We start from the raw sequence: 16,729 nt of genomic DNA on the forward strand, positions 1-16,729 counted from the left end.
CCCTCGATCAATATTCATCATCACTGAACTTTCAACAAACTTGGATGTGATGTATCGCAGGCTCTGGGCTATTCACATGCAAACAAACCGCACACAGCTTCTGTAACTGTGTGGCTCAACACGCTAACCTGGAGTTTCAGACTATTTTTGTCTTTGTTATTACAGAGATGGAAGCTGTCAATAACCTAACATCAAACACCCCAAATGTCAAGGTGCCAGAGTGGTTTGATCCTGGCTACAGTTCAGGGTTGAGGGCTAGTACAGCCTAAGGTGCTGACTGACTAGTGGCAGCTGGACTACGGGATGCCCAGGGGGCTGATAAACATTACTGCTGGGTGTGTCAGTGAGGTGTTTAGAAGCCAGCAATTCAAACAGTAGGGACCAACAAATCACCCATGTGGGCAGGCACCACTGGATCTGCTGAAAAGGGACAGAAAAGGTACCAAAAACAAGGATCTCCTCTCTGACCTGGGTCACTTACCTTCTGCCCTTGAAATTGAGAATTCCTGGTTCCCAGACCTCTCGAGCGAACTTCGACTCCCTGCTCCAGCTCCTCAGGTTCAACCTTGGATGGAATTACACCACCTATCTCTGGTTCCCCAGCCTGTAGACAGCCTATTCTAGGATTCTTATGCCTCCATAATCACATTCCAATTCCCACTATAAACTTCGTGTGATCTCAATCTATATCATATTGATTCTGCTTTTCAGTAGAAACTCAATTTTGCACAAATCCCATGTGAGCAATTAATGAGTGTAGGACAGAGCCCCATCATTCCATCATGGCAAGCGCTGGGATCTCTGTCCGTTGCTGCCACAACCCCCAGTTCAACCACAAATGAAAGATATTCAGAAAACTGTACTCGATAGTACATATTTTCCTACCTGGTGAATAACACTATTTACATTACATTCACATTCTAAAACCTACACATGTTCTGTAGTACATGACAGGATGCATACAGGTTATAGGCAAATACTTCACCATTTTTTTCTTGAGCACCCATGGACTCTTAGGATCCACTGAGGCCCTGAACCACCACCATGGATAGAGCTATTAGGGTCAATAGATTGGGCTACATGGGGTTAAGGTTGTGAAGGCATGGTCGTTCTGCCCTGATGAAAGTTTCCTGGATGGGGAGGAAAGCCATGGAAAAGCAAGCCAGGAATGGATCAAAGGCAGTCATGGAGGGTTTGACAGACAGGAAACCCAAGTTCAGGGTGGCTGTTTCCTAATTTCTACTCTTACACTAAAGGGCCTACATCTATTCAAACAGAGCAAGAGTACCCCATACTCAATGTTGGAGACTGTTCTGGGTCCACCACACCACACACAGAGCAAACCTGCTGTCACTGCTGCTGTGGTCCTCAGCCTCCTCTACACAGTGCAAGCTCATCCTGGAGGGATCACTGCTTTTAGGACCGACACTAAGGCAGGGAGGCGTTTCCCAACCCCAGTGTCTCCCACCACCCTGGAAGTTCCCCGGGGTCTCACACTGCTGCCTGCCTCCTCATCAAGGTTCTTCTCATGGCGCCTCCACTCACTCTCCTCCAACTGTGGATGTTTTCTCTAAATGTTCTAGCCTTGATTCAGGCCAAACTGATTATTTTTTTAATTGCAGTTTATCTTTCACTGTCAGTTGTTTTTCTGGTATGTTCGGGAAAAATTTTAGTATTTTATCGTGAGAACAAAGAACAGTATAACAATAGCAGAGAAATTTCAAAACAGCCACTTAAAATTGTTCAGCTAGTGTTATCAGACAATGCAATTTTGTCTAGGCAGTGAAACAGGGGTGATATTATATGGAAAGTTAACTAAGCCATGACCTGTAGCCAAGAGGTCAAAAATGTCCCTCCCCCACCCAAAAAACCCAGCTTAGAAGCAGCACAGAATTTCACAAACCATGGATTCAGTTTACAACAGGAATGGTAAGCTTTTCTGATAAAATATCTAATTAATCAGGTGTTGTAAGAAACAAACTTGACTATATTCATCCAAAAGCAGTTTTCTTACATGCAAAAGCAGCTATAGACAAAATATACACAAATGAATGTGGCTGTTTTCCAGCACAGCTATTACATACACTGAAGTGTGAATCACAAATTTCATATGTAAGTTCCGTTTTGTTAAATCACTTACAAAAATGTGAAGTCCATTCTTAGCACACGGACCACACCAAACCAGGTGAGATTCAACTCGCTGAGGTTTAGAACAAAGTGAAAAACTGACAGAGGAGGGCAATTTACCCTAACCTCACTGCTTACATCTCACCCAAACAAATGTGACCAGGGAGAGCACATCCCTGAAATGGCCTTAGGTGGAGGGCTGAGGGGGTGGGAGGAGATGTGGGTGGGGAAAAAAAATACAAACTATGGCGTGATCTCGAAGTCCCCGATGAACTCCCATCTCTGTGTTCACGTGTTGGCTGAGAGAAGAGCCAGTGCCTGGCCTGAGGCTGGGCTACATTTTTAATAAAGGAAAGAACTGGTGATAGATATGTTGGCAACTTTCAACCTAAGACTCTACATGACAGAATCACTTAAAAAATGAGAAATGCAATGCTGAAATGTATTGAAAATATTTTATAATCAAATCTCTAGAATCCTGGCCATCTGGTACAGGAAGATTTTATATGATGGAACACTTCAATATTTTTAAACAATGAAAAAGAAATGTTTGACTAGAGGATGACACAGAATTTCATAAATATAAACTTCAGCTTCCTCACATTTTCCACAAAGCAACTAAACAATGAAGAATTTTAAGAAAACAGATTGACAGTATACTTCAAAGTCAAGTAGCCACTTACATTGAGATTTACCAAAAGTTACACGCGATGTCCCAGAAATGACCAGAAATGGTACCCTTCTTTCCAACTCACTGCCTTAAAAGATAAACATCTGTATGACTTGTCATTTTATTCTTGAGACATTACGCATAATTCATTATGAAACACATAGGTAACATCAATCCCAAAAGCCTATTATGTTTATAAAATAAACATATTAAACATGATACACTGCAAAGGAAAATCATGGTTTGTTTATTTTTTAAAAGACAGGTTATGATTGCATGATGACATAAAAGCTCAGAAGTCATCACCAAACCGCTAAGAACTCTGCAGGTGAGTAGACGCAGGAGAGACTGTGCAAGTTCAGCTCTGCATCAGACGGTAGGAAAACATACTACTTCTTCTTTAGTCTTGCTTAAACTCAGAAAAGCAGATTTGATGAACTGAACAAGTAGGCATCAGCCCCTCTTTATGATGAAATACCAGTGCCAATGGAGATTTCAAAGAACAAAAACTGAACTGGAAAAGAAAAATCCAAATAAAAAGCAACACTGCTAGTAAGAGTCTTCTTTGCATATGCCACGAGATAGCCTGATTGTGCATTTCCACAGTACTTTCCAGCCACGTCTCCCAGCCCTCCCCAAGCTCTCACCAGTCTGGCAGTTTAAAATGCTGGCTTCTCATTTCGTCTAGCCTCTCTTTGTGAAAGCAAGATAGCACTAATGACTTTAATGGCAACAGACTCTTCTCTAATAAAGCACAACATTTACAAACATCAAAAACTCAAATTTTGAAACATTTGCACTAACTTTGAACTGACTCAGCATTCTGTGATTTTTAAAACAGGCTGCAGTTTGGCTTAAGGTTTGCTGCTGAACACAGTGCTGCTGCGCAAAGGGGAAGAGACGGAGTGTGAATGCTGCACTTCTCCATTAGCCCCAAAAGTGCTAATTTCACAAAGGGATACAACAAACATGCAATGGTGGTTTTTTAAATTTTTTACTGCAACGTAACAATAAAGTAAACAGTAAGTAGACACCTATCAATTTTCCCCCAAAACAAACATAAAAATTGTAAACAGGAAAATAACTCTGCCTATACTTGTACAGCTTCTCAAATCATGTTAGCAGGGTCTCACATTCAATTCAGTGATCAGCAAATTTCAAAATAGCAGTCATTATTTTCATTTTTTAAGAAAAGGTTCCCTTTCTCCCCTTCCCCAAGTATTTAACATCAAATGGGCGTCCTTACATATTAAGTCTATAGTCAAGTGAAGCAGCAACAACCATCAATAACTTGGCATTTCTGTCTGTAGTTGCTCCAAACGATCTTGTTTAACAAAGCTATTATCCAGTGTTGCCATGAGACAGAGACCAAAATTCTAGGTAGCAAAGACTCTTTCTGAAATTGATGTTAAGTCAAAGAAATAAAGCAGGGCATTACACTAAATTTCTGGATCTAGTACACTAAAAAGAGTGAAACCTAGGAAAAGTTACCTACTGCTTTATCGAAGAAGACCTGCAAAAGCTGATTTTTGGTTGTATCATATTTTACACACTGTGTGGATTTGCGGCATCTGCTACTTGAAGCAGACATGCACTGTATTTATCCCTGCCCTATATCCTAGACCCCTCCCTTCCCACCCCCCCAACAATCTACTACCGTATACCAAGTATTGTGGATATGAGCCCAAGTCATCCCAGACAATCCAGTGAACAAAGTTAGTGTAATGCACTGGTGTGAAGTGTGAGATACAAAAGAGTCCCTTTCAATCAATCTTCATCAAAGTTCTGCTGTAGAAGAAAATTGGCAGCCAAATTCTCATTCTTCTCACAAGCAAAATATGCTTGTATCACAAGTCCTTCAGGAAATCCTAACGCCTTTAACTGCAAGAGAAAAATACAGAAATTTCAACTCACCAAAATGCCAACAGTAAGTCTGCTTAACATCCTATGGATTCCAGCATAGTATTACTAACTGATTACTAAAGCTCTTGATAGCTGAAATGAATCCATTCCACATTCACGCAGCAACCTAGACACTTTCCCTTAACAACCACATAAGAAAGTCTATGTGTTCCTAGTTATTAGACTAACAGCTCTATGCAAACAATAATTGGTGTTAATACTAAGAAAGTTAACTAGAGCGGCTTAAAAACAAACTACCATATAGAAACTGGTAACTCAAATGGCTTTCAGCATATTATGGTGGAACGCAGCAAGCATGATAGAATCTAAAATAGAGTTTAACTTTCCACTTTCCCCCCATTTTTGGCAAAAAGCAAATATGCTTTATTTGATATTCTGGATCATTTTCAATCTCATTGCTTTATTTAATACTTCATACTAGAAAAGCAAGTGAATAATTATATGTATAATAATTATGTTATAAAAATTAACACTTCATGTTATATTTTGAAGTAAAGACAGTATTCTAGGGGCTGATGCAATGGCTCAATTGGCTAATCCTTCACCTTTGGTGTCAGCATCCCATACAGGCACCAGTTCGTGTTCCTGCTGCCTCACTTCCCATCTAGCTACCTGCTTGTGGCCCGGGAAAGTAATAGAAGATGTCCAAAGTTTTGGGATCCTGCACCCATCTGGGAGACCTGAAAGAGGCTCCTGGCTCCAGACTGGCTTAGCTCCAGCTGTTGTGGCCATGGGGAATGGACCAGCGGATGGAAGATTTTTCCCTCTCAGTAAATCTGCCTTTCCAATTAAAAAAGAGACAGCGAGAGAGTGAGCATTCTATTTTTTTTGTTTAACCTTCAAAGCATAGTAAATGGTGACATCAGTTCTTACATTTCACCTTCCTAGTTGAGAACAAACACTTTGTTTTCACCATCTTGATTGCATTATATTATACTATTTCCAGAAATGATCTTAAAGAACTAGGCAAGTATTTCAATTCAGTACAAATAATGCTTCACCCATAACAGGAGAAAAAAAATAAAGTAATTAGCTTGTTAACTAGGTCCCATCCAACTTAAACCTAGGCTAGCTAAAACACAAGAACACACAGGGCAAAATTCAACTACATGGTTTTATAGGCACTTGTTTTATATGCAAAGCTACAAATATACTGAGAGCAAAGAGATAAAAAAAAGATATCTAATATGCAAAAAAATCATCAAGGGAGAGCTGAAATGGTTGAGAATACTGTGCCAGCAAAGGTAGGTCTTTAACATTACTGGAGATATGGAACATTCTGTGATGTTTAGAAGGGATGGGTCAGGAAAACACATTTAGAAACAGATATAGTAACAACAAACCCCAAAATACACAAAACAAAAGCTGAAAACATCAAAGAGAGAAATTGAAAATCCAACAATTAAAAATCTCATTATCATCACTTTTAGTAATGGATACATACATTAGCTAGACAGAAGGCCAACAATGCAATTTTAAAAAGACTTGGCTGGCACTATCTACCAACCGGACCATATTACACATTCTCCTCAAACCATGCTATCCTTTAAGTTCAAAAAGACGTTTCACAAAGATATTCACTGACCACAATGCAATAACCTTAGAAACCAACAGAATATTCTTGAAAATTGGTAAGTGCAGAAATCAATTCTAAATAACAAATGTGTCAAAGAAATCACAGAAAAAAAATATGAGAAAAATATACAATATACTAAACTTACATGGCACTGCTACAGCAATGCTCAGAGAGATGTCTAAGGCAATAAGCAACTACACCAAGCAACACAAAATCCAGCAATCTAATCTCCTACAATAACAAACCAGAAAAGGGAACAAACCCAAGGCAAGCACAGCAAAATATATATTAGAAAAGAAATAAGTAACACTAGGAAACCAGCTAAGAGACTCAACAAAATCAAGTTAGCTCTTTTTCAAAAGATCAAGATTGATAAATCTTTAGCCAAACTGATAAGAAAAAAAAAAACAAACAAACCTGAGAACTCAAATTATGGAAATCAGGTATACATACAGAGATGTTACAATTATTACATATTGAAAAAACAAAGCAAAACATGAGAGTAATAACAAGACTTCCTTAGAGAAAAGGCTAGATCCAGACAACTTTGCTGGTAAATCCTTCCAACCATTTAATGAAGTATACACACCAATTTTTAATTAGATAAAATACCATGGGAAAGTACAGTCCAACACTCGTTATAAATACATGAAAATCCTCAAAATTTCATTCACAGACTGAATCTGGCAAACACAGAAAAAGGACTGCATGCTACTGAGTGTGAGTTATCCAACAAATGCACAGCTGGCTCAGTATGTAAAAACCCACCGGTGTAATAAACCCAGCACTGCGGTGCTGTGGGTTAGGTCATCACCTGTAACATGGCACTCGACATCAGGTCAGAGAGCCAGTTCAGTCCTAGCTGTGGCTGCCCAACCAGCTCCCTGCAAGCACGCCTGGGAAGGCATCAGAAGATGGTCCAAGAACTTGGCCTCTAGCACCCACGCTGGACCTTTGGCTGGGGGTGCCAACTCCTCTCATTCTGTATCTTGGACCTTCAAACAAGTAAGTTTTAACAAATAAACAAAACACAGAAAAGAAAAAGGCAAAAACCACATTGTTATCTTAACACAGAGAGCCACTTGCTGAAATCCAAAGCCCCTCGGTGATGAAAACATTTAATGAACCCGACAAAGGGCATCCAGGGGGAAAAAAAAAAACCTGCTGGTGAATGAATGAATGCTTTACTCTGTGATCAAGAACAAGACCACGAAGCATACTGGAGGCTTTAGATAAGGCAATTAAAAAGCAAGACAAAAAGGTATCCACACAGGAATTGATGTAACAAGAACAGAGTAGAAACTTTACAGTGAAAATGAACAGAACATGACTGAAGGAAGTGATATAAAACACAAAAAATGAAAGACATCAACATGGTCATCCTCCTCAAATTCATCTGCTAGAATAAGGTTAATCCCTATTAAAAATTCAAGCCAGATTTTTTGTCTCCGAGGGGTGGGGGTGGGCAGAAATTAGACATGCTTATCTTTACTTTTTTGAGATTTATTTATTTGGAAGGCAAAATTACAGACAGAGAAAGAGAGGGGGAGAGAGAGAGAGAGAGAGATATTTCCCATATGCTGGTTCAGCTCCCAACAATGACTGGAGCTGGACCAGTCAGTTGAGGAGGTCCAGTCCCACTCATGCACACACACAAAAAGACCAATATATTGTTTGTAGCACATAATCTTAAAACACAGCTTAGTAGCAATAAAGTAAAATTTGAAATACAAATAAAAATTGATAATCTAGAATTGCATATATGCTTTAAGGTATTTTTCCTGCTTTACATTTTTCAAACACCAGTGAAAATTTTTACAGTTCCTTGATGTATTTAACCTGTTTCTTTCAAGACTGGCAAACTGCACCTAGACCGTCGGCTTTGCAAAGCCCAAGAGACTGCCTTACCAGTCACCTGGGTGAGTCCCTTCTGCTGTGCACAACAGCACCATCCCCATGCAGGAAACCCTGGTACCTGCTCCATCCAACAGCAGCCCCACGTGACCAGGGGCCGTCCAAACACGACTCACCCGTTCTATAGCTTCTTTCTCCTGAGGTGTTACTTGAATGTAGTTCATGTGACCACTTCCAGCTTCTGCAATTCCAGCACTACCACTTCCACTTCCCCCTCCTTGACTGCCAGCTTCCTGAACTGGTTCATTTAACATCTGAATAAAATGCTCCTGGTGTTGGCTAATTTGCTGTGGTGATTTGAAGGGCAGACAATAACAATACATTAATATTATCCCAAGCAAGACAGAATATTCTGATGCAGGTAAGGAAAGATTGCAATCTTGCTACTATAGTAACTTGTAATAATTCTAGAATTCTGTTTTTACAAGGATATGTTTCTCACATACAATGAACTTGGCACTACTGAGTAAGGTAAACAGTAAACAGAATTAAAATTATGTTTTATAATTATCCTCCTTTCCCCATAAAGTTACCTAAAATACTAAAGGTAGTATATATATATTTCACATTTCATATTTTACACACTAATACAAAGTACAAAACTGTGCAGAGTTCGGAACACTTGGTGACCTGCACATCAGATAAGCCTGCAGCTCTACTTTCTGGCCCTCTGGCAAAAACACTGGGGGAAAGTGATTTAAAAAATTACGTAGATTCTTTGTTAAACAGCTTCTCAGATTCTTTAATACCTTAATATACACTGGAAGTTTCTTCTAAGAAGCAAATATTTCCCAAACTTATTAGTTGACTTAAATTAACACTATTTCTATACTTCACGACAAACAACCCTGATTCTCAGTATATCCTTCTAGAGCATAATATTCTACTGACTGCAGGCTGGAAAAATGGTTGGTCCATATTCAAAGAGGGGGAAGAAAGAGTCACAAAGCATTTCAAAATATACTCCACGCCAGCCCTTCCTTCCACGTTGACCCTGGCGAAACACTTACCTGTAGTAGCTGAGGATTCTCTCTACCTATCTGTTGTAGCAATGCTGGAAGCAGGGAAGGATTCTGTTGGATAATTTGTCTCATTTGTTGAAACTGAGGTTGATTCCGTAAAAATTCAAGAGGATGTCCTAAAATGCATGCATTTTTAAACAGAAACAATCAATACAAAATAGGTTTCATCATACAGTAAGCAAACACTTATCAAGTAAAACCCAAGTTTTCATATGTACTAGAAATGACAAATAGTGCATTGGCAAGTCTTAATACCACAGAAATCATTTTGTGCAGGAAGGTTGGAAGGTGTAGAACATTGCAGGAATCAAACTTTTCTACAAGTGCCTGAGCACTCAATAAAATCCAAAAAATACTTAAAACTGTGTTCTGCTTGAGTTGTGTCTATTAAAAATAAGTAAGGAGTAATAAAAATCATTTCTGCTGCTCACAGGATTCTAAGAAAAAAGCATAGCAGGACTGACAGTAAGAAAATCTCACTTTGCGGGCCCGGCGCAATGGCGCAAGTGGTTAAGTCCTCGCCTTGCACGCCCGGGATCCCATATGGGCGCCGGTTCTAATCCCGGCAGCCCCGCTTCCCTTCCAGCTCCCTGCCTGTGGCCTGGGAAAGCAGTCGAGGACGGCCCAAAGCTTTGGGACCCTGCACCCGTGTGGGAGGCCCGGAAGAGGCTCCTGGCTTCGGATTGGCATAGTATCGGCCCGTTGCGCTCACTTGGGGAGTGAATCATCGGACGGAAGATCTTCCTCTCTGTCTCTCCTCTCTGTATATCCGCCTTTCCAATGAAAAAAATAATAAAAATAAATCTTTAAAAAAAAAAAAAAAGAAAATCTCACTTTGCAATACTGCACTCACGAGTCTGTCACAGGGCGGGCCTGTAGACTCGGTCACACCACCACTAGGTGGCACAGCCTTAAGGCATCACGTGAGTTTTCACTGACGGAAATGACATGATTACAGTCAAAAATTCTTCAACGAACACAATCTGAACCTGAATTTCTAAGAAATGTTAAACCATTGTGACAAAAATATTTAATACACAAAGAGCTCAGGTTTTCTGTTTAAAAATATTAACTTAAAAACCAAAGCAAAACAAAATAAAAAATAAAGATGCAAAACAAAGATATGAACTTGAATAAAACTGGATTATTCAATGGTTATTACTAATAGACCTAAAATATTTGTGATTATTTCAGGTAAGATGCAAGACAATCTAATGATAGTGCATCTAAAGTTCTTTAATCTCATATTCCAGGCCCAGCAGCATGGCCTAGCAGCTAAAGTCCTTGCCTTGAAAGCACCGGGATCCCATATGGGCACTGGTGCTAATCCCAGCAGCTCCACTTCCCATCCAGCTCCCTGCTTGTGGCCTGAGAAAGCAGTCGAGGACGGCCCAAAGCCTTGGGACCCTGCACCCGTGTGGGAGACCTGGATAAAGTTCCTGGTTCCTGGCTTTGGATTGGCGCAGCACAGGCCGTTGCGGTCACTTGGGGAGTGAATCATCGGACGGAAGATCTTCCTCTCTGTCTCTCCTCCTCTCTGTATATCTGACTTAGCAATAAAAATAAATAAATCTTAAAAAAAAACCTCATATCCCATTGGTCCTTATCTGCTTATGCAATATGAAAAATATTGATACAAAATGATTTCTGAGGTGACTAATGAGATTTTTAAGATATTGTCATTTCACAAATTATTCAGAAGAGATTTTGGGCTCCAGACAGTATTCTTAAAGCAATTAAAAAGTGGCTACTCTCTGCTAAGGAGACTGAAATACAAGCTTTGCATTCCTCTCTAGCATGCTCTTAAACCTTTCAGGCCTCTACTTCCCTGGTTCTATAATAACTATGAAGATCTTACTAGCTTTTAAATTACACATACTTTGTAACATAGGGAGACAAAGAAATAAGGTGAGCCAATCACTTTTAACTTCAGAACATGCCTTTGACTCAAATGCAGCACTGATGTTTAATATAAACAATGATACCCACTTGGAAGAATTTCTTTTGAGCCTCATTCTAACATTAAGAGTTATGCAAGGGACCAGCACTGTGGAATAGCAAGCAGGTGAGCCACTGCTTGGGATGCCAACATCCTATATGGGTGACGGTTTGCATCCCCAGCTGCTCTACTTTCAATCCAGTCCCCCATCAGCAGGTCTGGGAAATCAACGGAAGATGGCCCAGGTTTTAGGCCCTGCTTCCCACTGGGAGACCCGGACAAAGTTCCTGGCTTTTGGCTTTGGTCTTGCCTAGAAATGGCCATTGTGGCAATATGTGGAGTGAACAAGTGAATGAAGACTAATTTCTTATTCTTTCAAAATGAACAAATCTTTTTGTTTTCTTCCCTTAGGGAGTGATACAAACAATCTGGGAACAAACTCATCTCTAAAATATCTCAGAGTAAATTACCCTACACTAAAATTTCAGATGAAAATATCTTTCCCTATTCAAGAGCCTACTTTACCTCCAGAACTTGCTGTTGTTGTCGTCGCGGCTGTGGTCGCCGCACCTGCAGCCACGGCTGAAGACGGAGGGGCTCCAGTACTAGCTGCCTGAGGGGGCTCAACCACAGCCTGGCTTTCTCTATCTCCTGGGATTCCCTGCAACACAATTTCCAAGCTTTAAGATATCCTATCACACAAAATTAGTTATTAGAGTAAAAAGATTTATAGCCTAGTTAATATCCTTGTCCAGCTCAAATTAAAAGTAAAGGTCTGTACTACTGTAATAATATAGAGGAAAACAGTATGTGTAAGGGGTGGAGGGGACGAAGGTAGAAGGGGAAATCCCTGAGACTTTCATACTGTATCATGAAAAACAAAAACGTAAGAGTATTAAGCCATATGAATTCAAGTTAGGATGATGGGAATGTTCTTTAGGTGAGCTCTCCCTTAAAAGATATCTAGTAGCCACAAAAATTTATCCATACATATCTTGTTAACATTGAACAAAGTCTTTGTGCTATTTTGCTTTGATTTTATAACTATTGGGCATTTTCATCAGCAGTTGCTCAGCGCTGAAGGATCACATTTGAAACACCAGTCTTAAGCTTTTCTACATAAAGTTTAGATACACACTTGACAGCTGTGAGATAAACCTCTAATAGACGCAGACAGCGGCCAGGTAAGGCTCTCCGCCACTAACCCATGGTTCTGAGAAAGGTCCATCCAGAGGTACCACAAACACTCTATTTTCCAAAATACAGACAATAAACACAAAGTAACTGACATAACACTTACGCTCTCTATTTAAGTCAATTGTATCTATTTTCTGAAGTTATTAAAATTTAAAACAGCATTATAACCTCTGAGACCCTATTTTGACATACACGATTTATAGATTTCCTACTTACAGCCACTTAAAAAGTCTTTGTTAAATTCTTAGAGATTTTGAAAAGGGCAGAAAGAAGGAATAGTACTTCAGTAAGAGAGTAAATGCTTTCACTTACCAAAAAAACAGAAACTAAAATCTTATATATACGGAATGAACTGCCTTGTATGTCATATATATAACAAATAAGTTGTTACTGCAGGTAATGGAAACAGCTCAAAGTTCACTAATTCTAACCCTTAAATGAGGAGTTAGTAAGAACTAATAAACTACACACACAGATTCGCTGAACTGAAAAGTTACCTCTCACTGCGACATATCCCTCTAAATCTCACACGCATTACACTCTCACTGTGTAAATGAGCAGCATTTCCTTCCATCTATTCGTCTCCATTTGAAGTAGTGAGTCTACCAAATACTGTAAGCTGAAACTGATTCTAACTAAGTCGCAGTATTAAAATTCAGTATTTTTGGAAATAGTGACTCTTAATTAAAACCTCAAAATTCCACATCCAAATATCTAATACTATTAAAGCAATGTAGACAAAATTATATAAATCAGGTATAATTCAAAGTTGTTCCATAAAAGTAAAAACAATACTTTTTCCAAACAAATCTGTTCATAAAGAGACACGAGCATTTAAAGAAAGTACCCAATAGGACAATGGGAAAATGATTTCAAATAGACAGAACTGTGCACGTAAAAAAGGGTTTGTGCAGACAACAACTATAGAGGTAGGGCCACTCAATGTACAACTGTAATCCTCCTCAAGCCACCAGGCCAACTGGCTCGCTTAAAGAACCTCTTAACAGAACTACCTGTAAAAAAAAGGCCTGGAGTACATTTTCCAAAGACTTAGGGTTGTACTTCTTTCAGTTTTTAGGACAATTTCAGATAAAACAAGGATATTTATAGGATAAAATTTAAATTAAAAAAAAAAAAAAGGTTGACAATTTGCTATTCCAAAATTGTTGCTTTACTCTGCATCATATCTGTCCATCTAGCAAACTTTCACTCTAGTAAACACCAGTTTTCCAGCTAATGTCCACAATAATCCATTTCTTTTTTTTTTTAAAGATTTATTTTTATTATTTTTTTATTGGAAAGGCGGATGTACAGAGAGGAGAGACAGAGAGGAAGATCTTCCGTCCGATGATTCACTCCCCAAGTGAGTGCAACGGGCCGATACTATGCCGATCTGAAGCCAGGAGCCTCTTCCGGGTCTCCCACGCGGGTGCAGGTTCCCAAAGCTTTGGGCCGTCCTCGACTGCTTTCCCAGGCCACAGGCAGGGAGCTGGAAGGGAAGCGGGGCTGCCGGGATTAGAACCGGCGCCCATATGGGATCCCGGGCGTGCAAGGCGAGGACCTTTAACCACTTGCGCCATTGCGCTGGGCCCAATAATTCATTTCTTAACAATTTCTACTGCTAATAAAATATCTTATTCAGGGGTTGGTGCCATGCCATGGCAGGCCAAGCTCCTGCCTGTGGTGCTGGCATCACATATGAATAGCAGCTCGAGTCCTGGCGGCTCCATTTCAGATCCATTTTCCTGCTTATGGCCTGGGAAAGCAATGGAGGTCGGCTCAAGTCCTTGGGCACCTGCACATACATGAGAGACCTGGAAGAAGCTCCTGGCTTTGGGTCTGCCCAGCTCTGGCCACTGTAGCCATTTGGGGAGTGAATCAACAGACAGAAGATCTCTCCTGTCTCTCCTTTTTCTCTGTAACTCTGCCTTTCAAATAAAATTGATCTTAAAAAAATTTTATTCAATCTCTCAACTGCTACTAATAAAAAATAAACTAATAAATTCAAATGTCAACAGAACCAGGCTAGATACACATCACATTGAGCAAATGATTCTACACTGGGTAACCAAATAGAGGGAAGTAGTGATTTAGAGACAGCATGACTTCAATTCTTCCTGAATTGATTCACAAAAACATGCTATCAAAGCAGTTCAGATAACCAGAAATCTCAACTACATGTGAAATCTCCTAATTTTCAAAAGATGGCAACTAATTACAAAATTCTACACAGTTTAAGCAAATAAAATTTTGTTAAAATGTCTGCTCTAAATAGTCCATGCAGGATTATACTGGGTTCTAAAAAGCTACTGACATGTTAGATCATTAATTTCATTCTCCCAACACAACTGGGCTATAAGGTACTTTCTCCAATCAGATAGCTAATTTCTAAGTAAAACCATATCAGAATTTTTTTTTAAGAAATATTTTATCAACACAAAACATTTATATACTTGAAAAAATATATAAATTATCTAGCATACATTATGCTTCTTTAGTGAACTGTTAACCTGTCTTTAAATTACGTATTTCTTGAGATTTCTATCTTAAGCAATTAGAATGAAGAAAAGTAAAAGCTTCTTACCATTAGAAGATACTCCACAGCTCTGTCAGGGTTGTTGAAACTGGCTCTCAAGGCTGCAATGACTTGTTCTCGTTCATAGCCCATCGACATGATCTCAGTTACCATATTCTCGTAAGACTGGCCTGTCACTAAAGAGAGGGGAGGAGGAGGGAAACTTTCACTCTCTATACATTTCTTGACTGCATATGTTAATGTTTACACACCATTGTGCTAAAACACTACTGTCTTGCAGTTTTCACTTGACATCATATATAATCAAAAACAGTGGGTGGAGGGGGTTAGGGACTAGAAGGCGACAATGTCACACTGAAGACCAATGTCCCAGGCAGTACCATAATCTCCTATAGGCCACTTTCCACAGGTTTTCCAAGGGTTTGTGTGAGCTTCATGTATTGGGCAATCAATAAACTTTTCTTCATTCTTCATAATTAGTTTCAAGTATTTCACTATAGTAACTACATCACCTTCCTTTTCCTACTGCATAAATCCACTTTTCAGCCTTCTTTATTATCCACGAATATGTTAACATACAAACACTGAATAGCAAAAACAAAAACCTACTTTCCAGATGCAGAAATTAGCAACAACATAAAAATTGTATTAAAGATGAGGATTGGGTTTTAGGATACCAAACATGAGCAAAATATCAACATCTGGTAAGCCAAATGCAGAGATATACACATACGCTGTCAGGGTTGGGGCCCCACAGCCTTCATACCATGCCTTCTAAAATGTTTTCTAATTTAGTTATAAAACTTAAAAAATAAATAGAAAGAGGAAAGACAAGAGAGAAAGATCTTCCATCTTCTGGTTCACTCCCCAAGTGGCTGCAAAGGGGATGAACCAATCTGAAGCCAGGAGCTTCTAACATATGACCATGTGGGTGCAGGGTCCCAATGCTTTGGGCCGTCCTCGATTGCTTTCCCAGGCCACAAACAGGGAGCTGGATGGGAAGCAGGATTGCTGGGACATGAACCAACACCCATCCGGAATGCTGGCGTTGTAAGATCAGGATTTAGCCATTGAGCCAATGTGCTGGATCTCCAAGAATGTTTAATCCTCTTCTCTGGATCTTCAAAACAATGTCTTGCAGTTAAGCTTTTTCCAGTTTGAAATAACTCTTTCTCCTACTGGATACTTAACTCACATAGTATTTGGTAGCAAAGCAGTTCCATAAAGCAATCAAAGATGGAAATCTTAGGCTGATTTAAACAGCTATTTTTTTTTTATTACTACATGCCATCTACCATTGAGTTCACCTCTGATTAAGTCAGCAGGTTGACCCTAGATCCTAAAAGGTGCCTCTGCTGTTAGAATCCTGTTGCTGCAAGAGCTAAGCCTGATCCGAAAGCCCAAACCACCAAGGATGTATTTCTCACCTGATTCCAGCCTTCAACCTTCCTATCACTTAATAACAAACCTGATCAAAGAGTGGGAATGTGGCTGTCAGTTAATAAACTAATAAGCAACACGAACTGTAAGATGTTACAATAGGAAAAAAAATTCCAATTTGGGTAGTCTAGCATTGAAGGGAGAGGGAAAGACATTATTGTTCCATAGATAAAAAACCAAGAATTGAGGGCCCGGCAGCGTGGCTTAGCGGCTGGAGTCCTCGCCTTGAACGCACCAGGATCCCATATGGGCACCGGTTCTGATCCCGGTGGCTCCACTTCCCATCCAGCTCCCTGCTTGTGGCCTGGGAAGGCAGTCGAGGATGGCCCAAAGCTTTGGGACCCTGCACCTGCATGGGAGACCTGGATAAAGTTCCTGGTTCCTG

At 39.8% G+C, this 16,729-nt stretch overlaps 1 protein-coding gene across 2 annotated transcripts in view; it reads right to left on the bottom strand.

The window, feature by feature from the left end:
* Positions 1-3,016: 3,016 nt before the first annotated feature.
* The window catches only part of RAD23B (RAD23 homolog B, nucleotide excision repair protein), a 42,985-nt gene continuing 29,272 nt past the window's right edge, over positions 3,017-16,729 (bottom strand). For both annotated transcript variants that reach the window (XM_040963869.1, XM_040963868.1), the window contains 5 exons: positions 14,953-15,080; positions 11,697-11,832; positions 9,221-9,348; positions 8,327-8,497; positions 3,017-4,678 (listed from right to left, as the gene is read on the bottom strand). In XM_040963869.1, coding sequence (XP_040819803.1) covers positions 4,565-4,678; positions 8,327-8,497; positions 9,221-9,348; positions 11,697-11,832; positions 14,953-15,080 — 677 coding nt within the window. In that variant the 3' untranslated portion in view covers positions 3,017-4,564. The remainder of the gene's footprint in view (positions 4,679-8,326; positions 8,498-9,220; positions 9,349-11,696; positions 11,833-14,952; positions 15,081-16,729) is intronic.

This window comes from Ochotona curzoniae, unplaced genomic scaffold (assembly GCF_017591425.1).
Source record: "Ochotona curzoniae isolate NIBS_2020 unplaced genomic scaffold, NIBS_Ocur_1.0 scaffold_3208, whole genome shotgun sequence".
NCBI lineage: Eukaryota > Metazoa > Chordata > Mammalia > Lagomorpha > Ochotonidae > Ochotona > Ochotona curzoniae.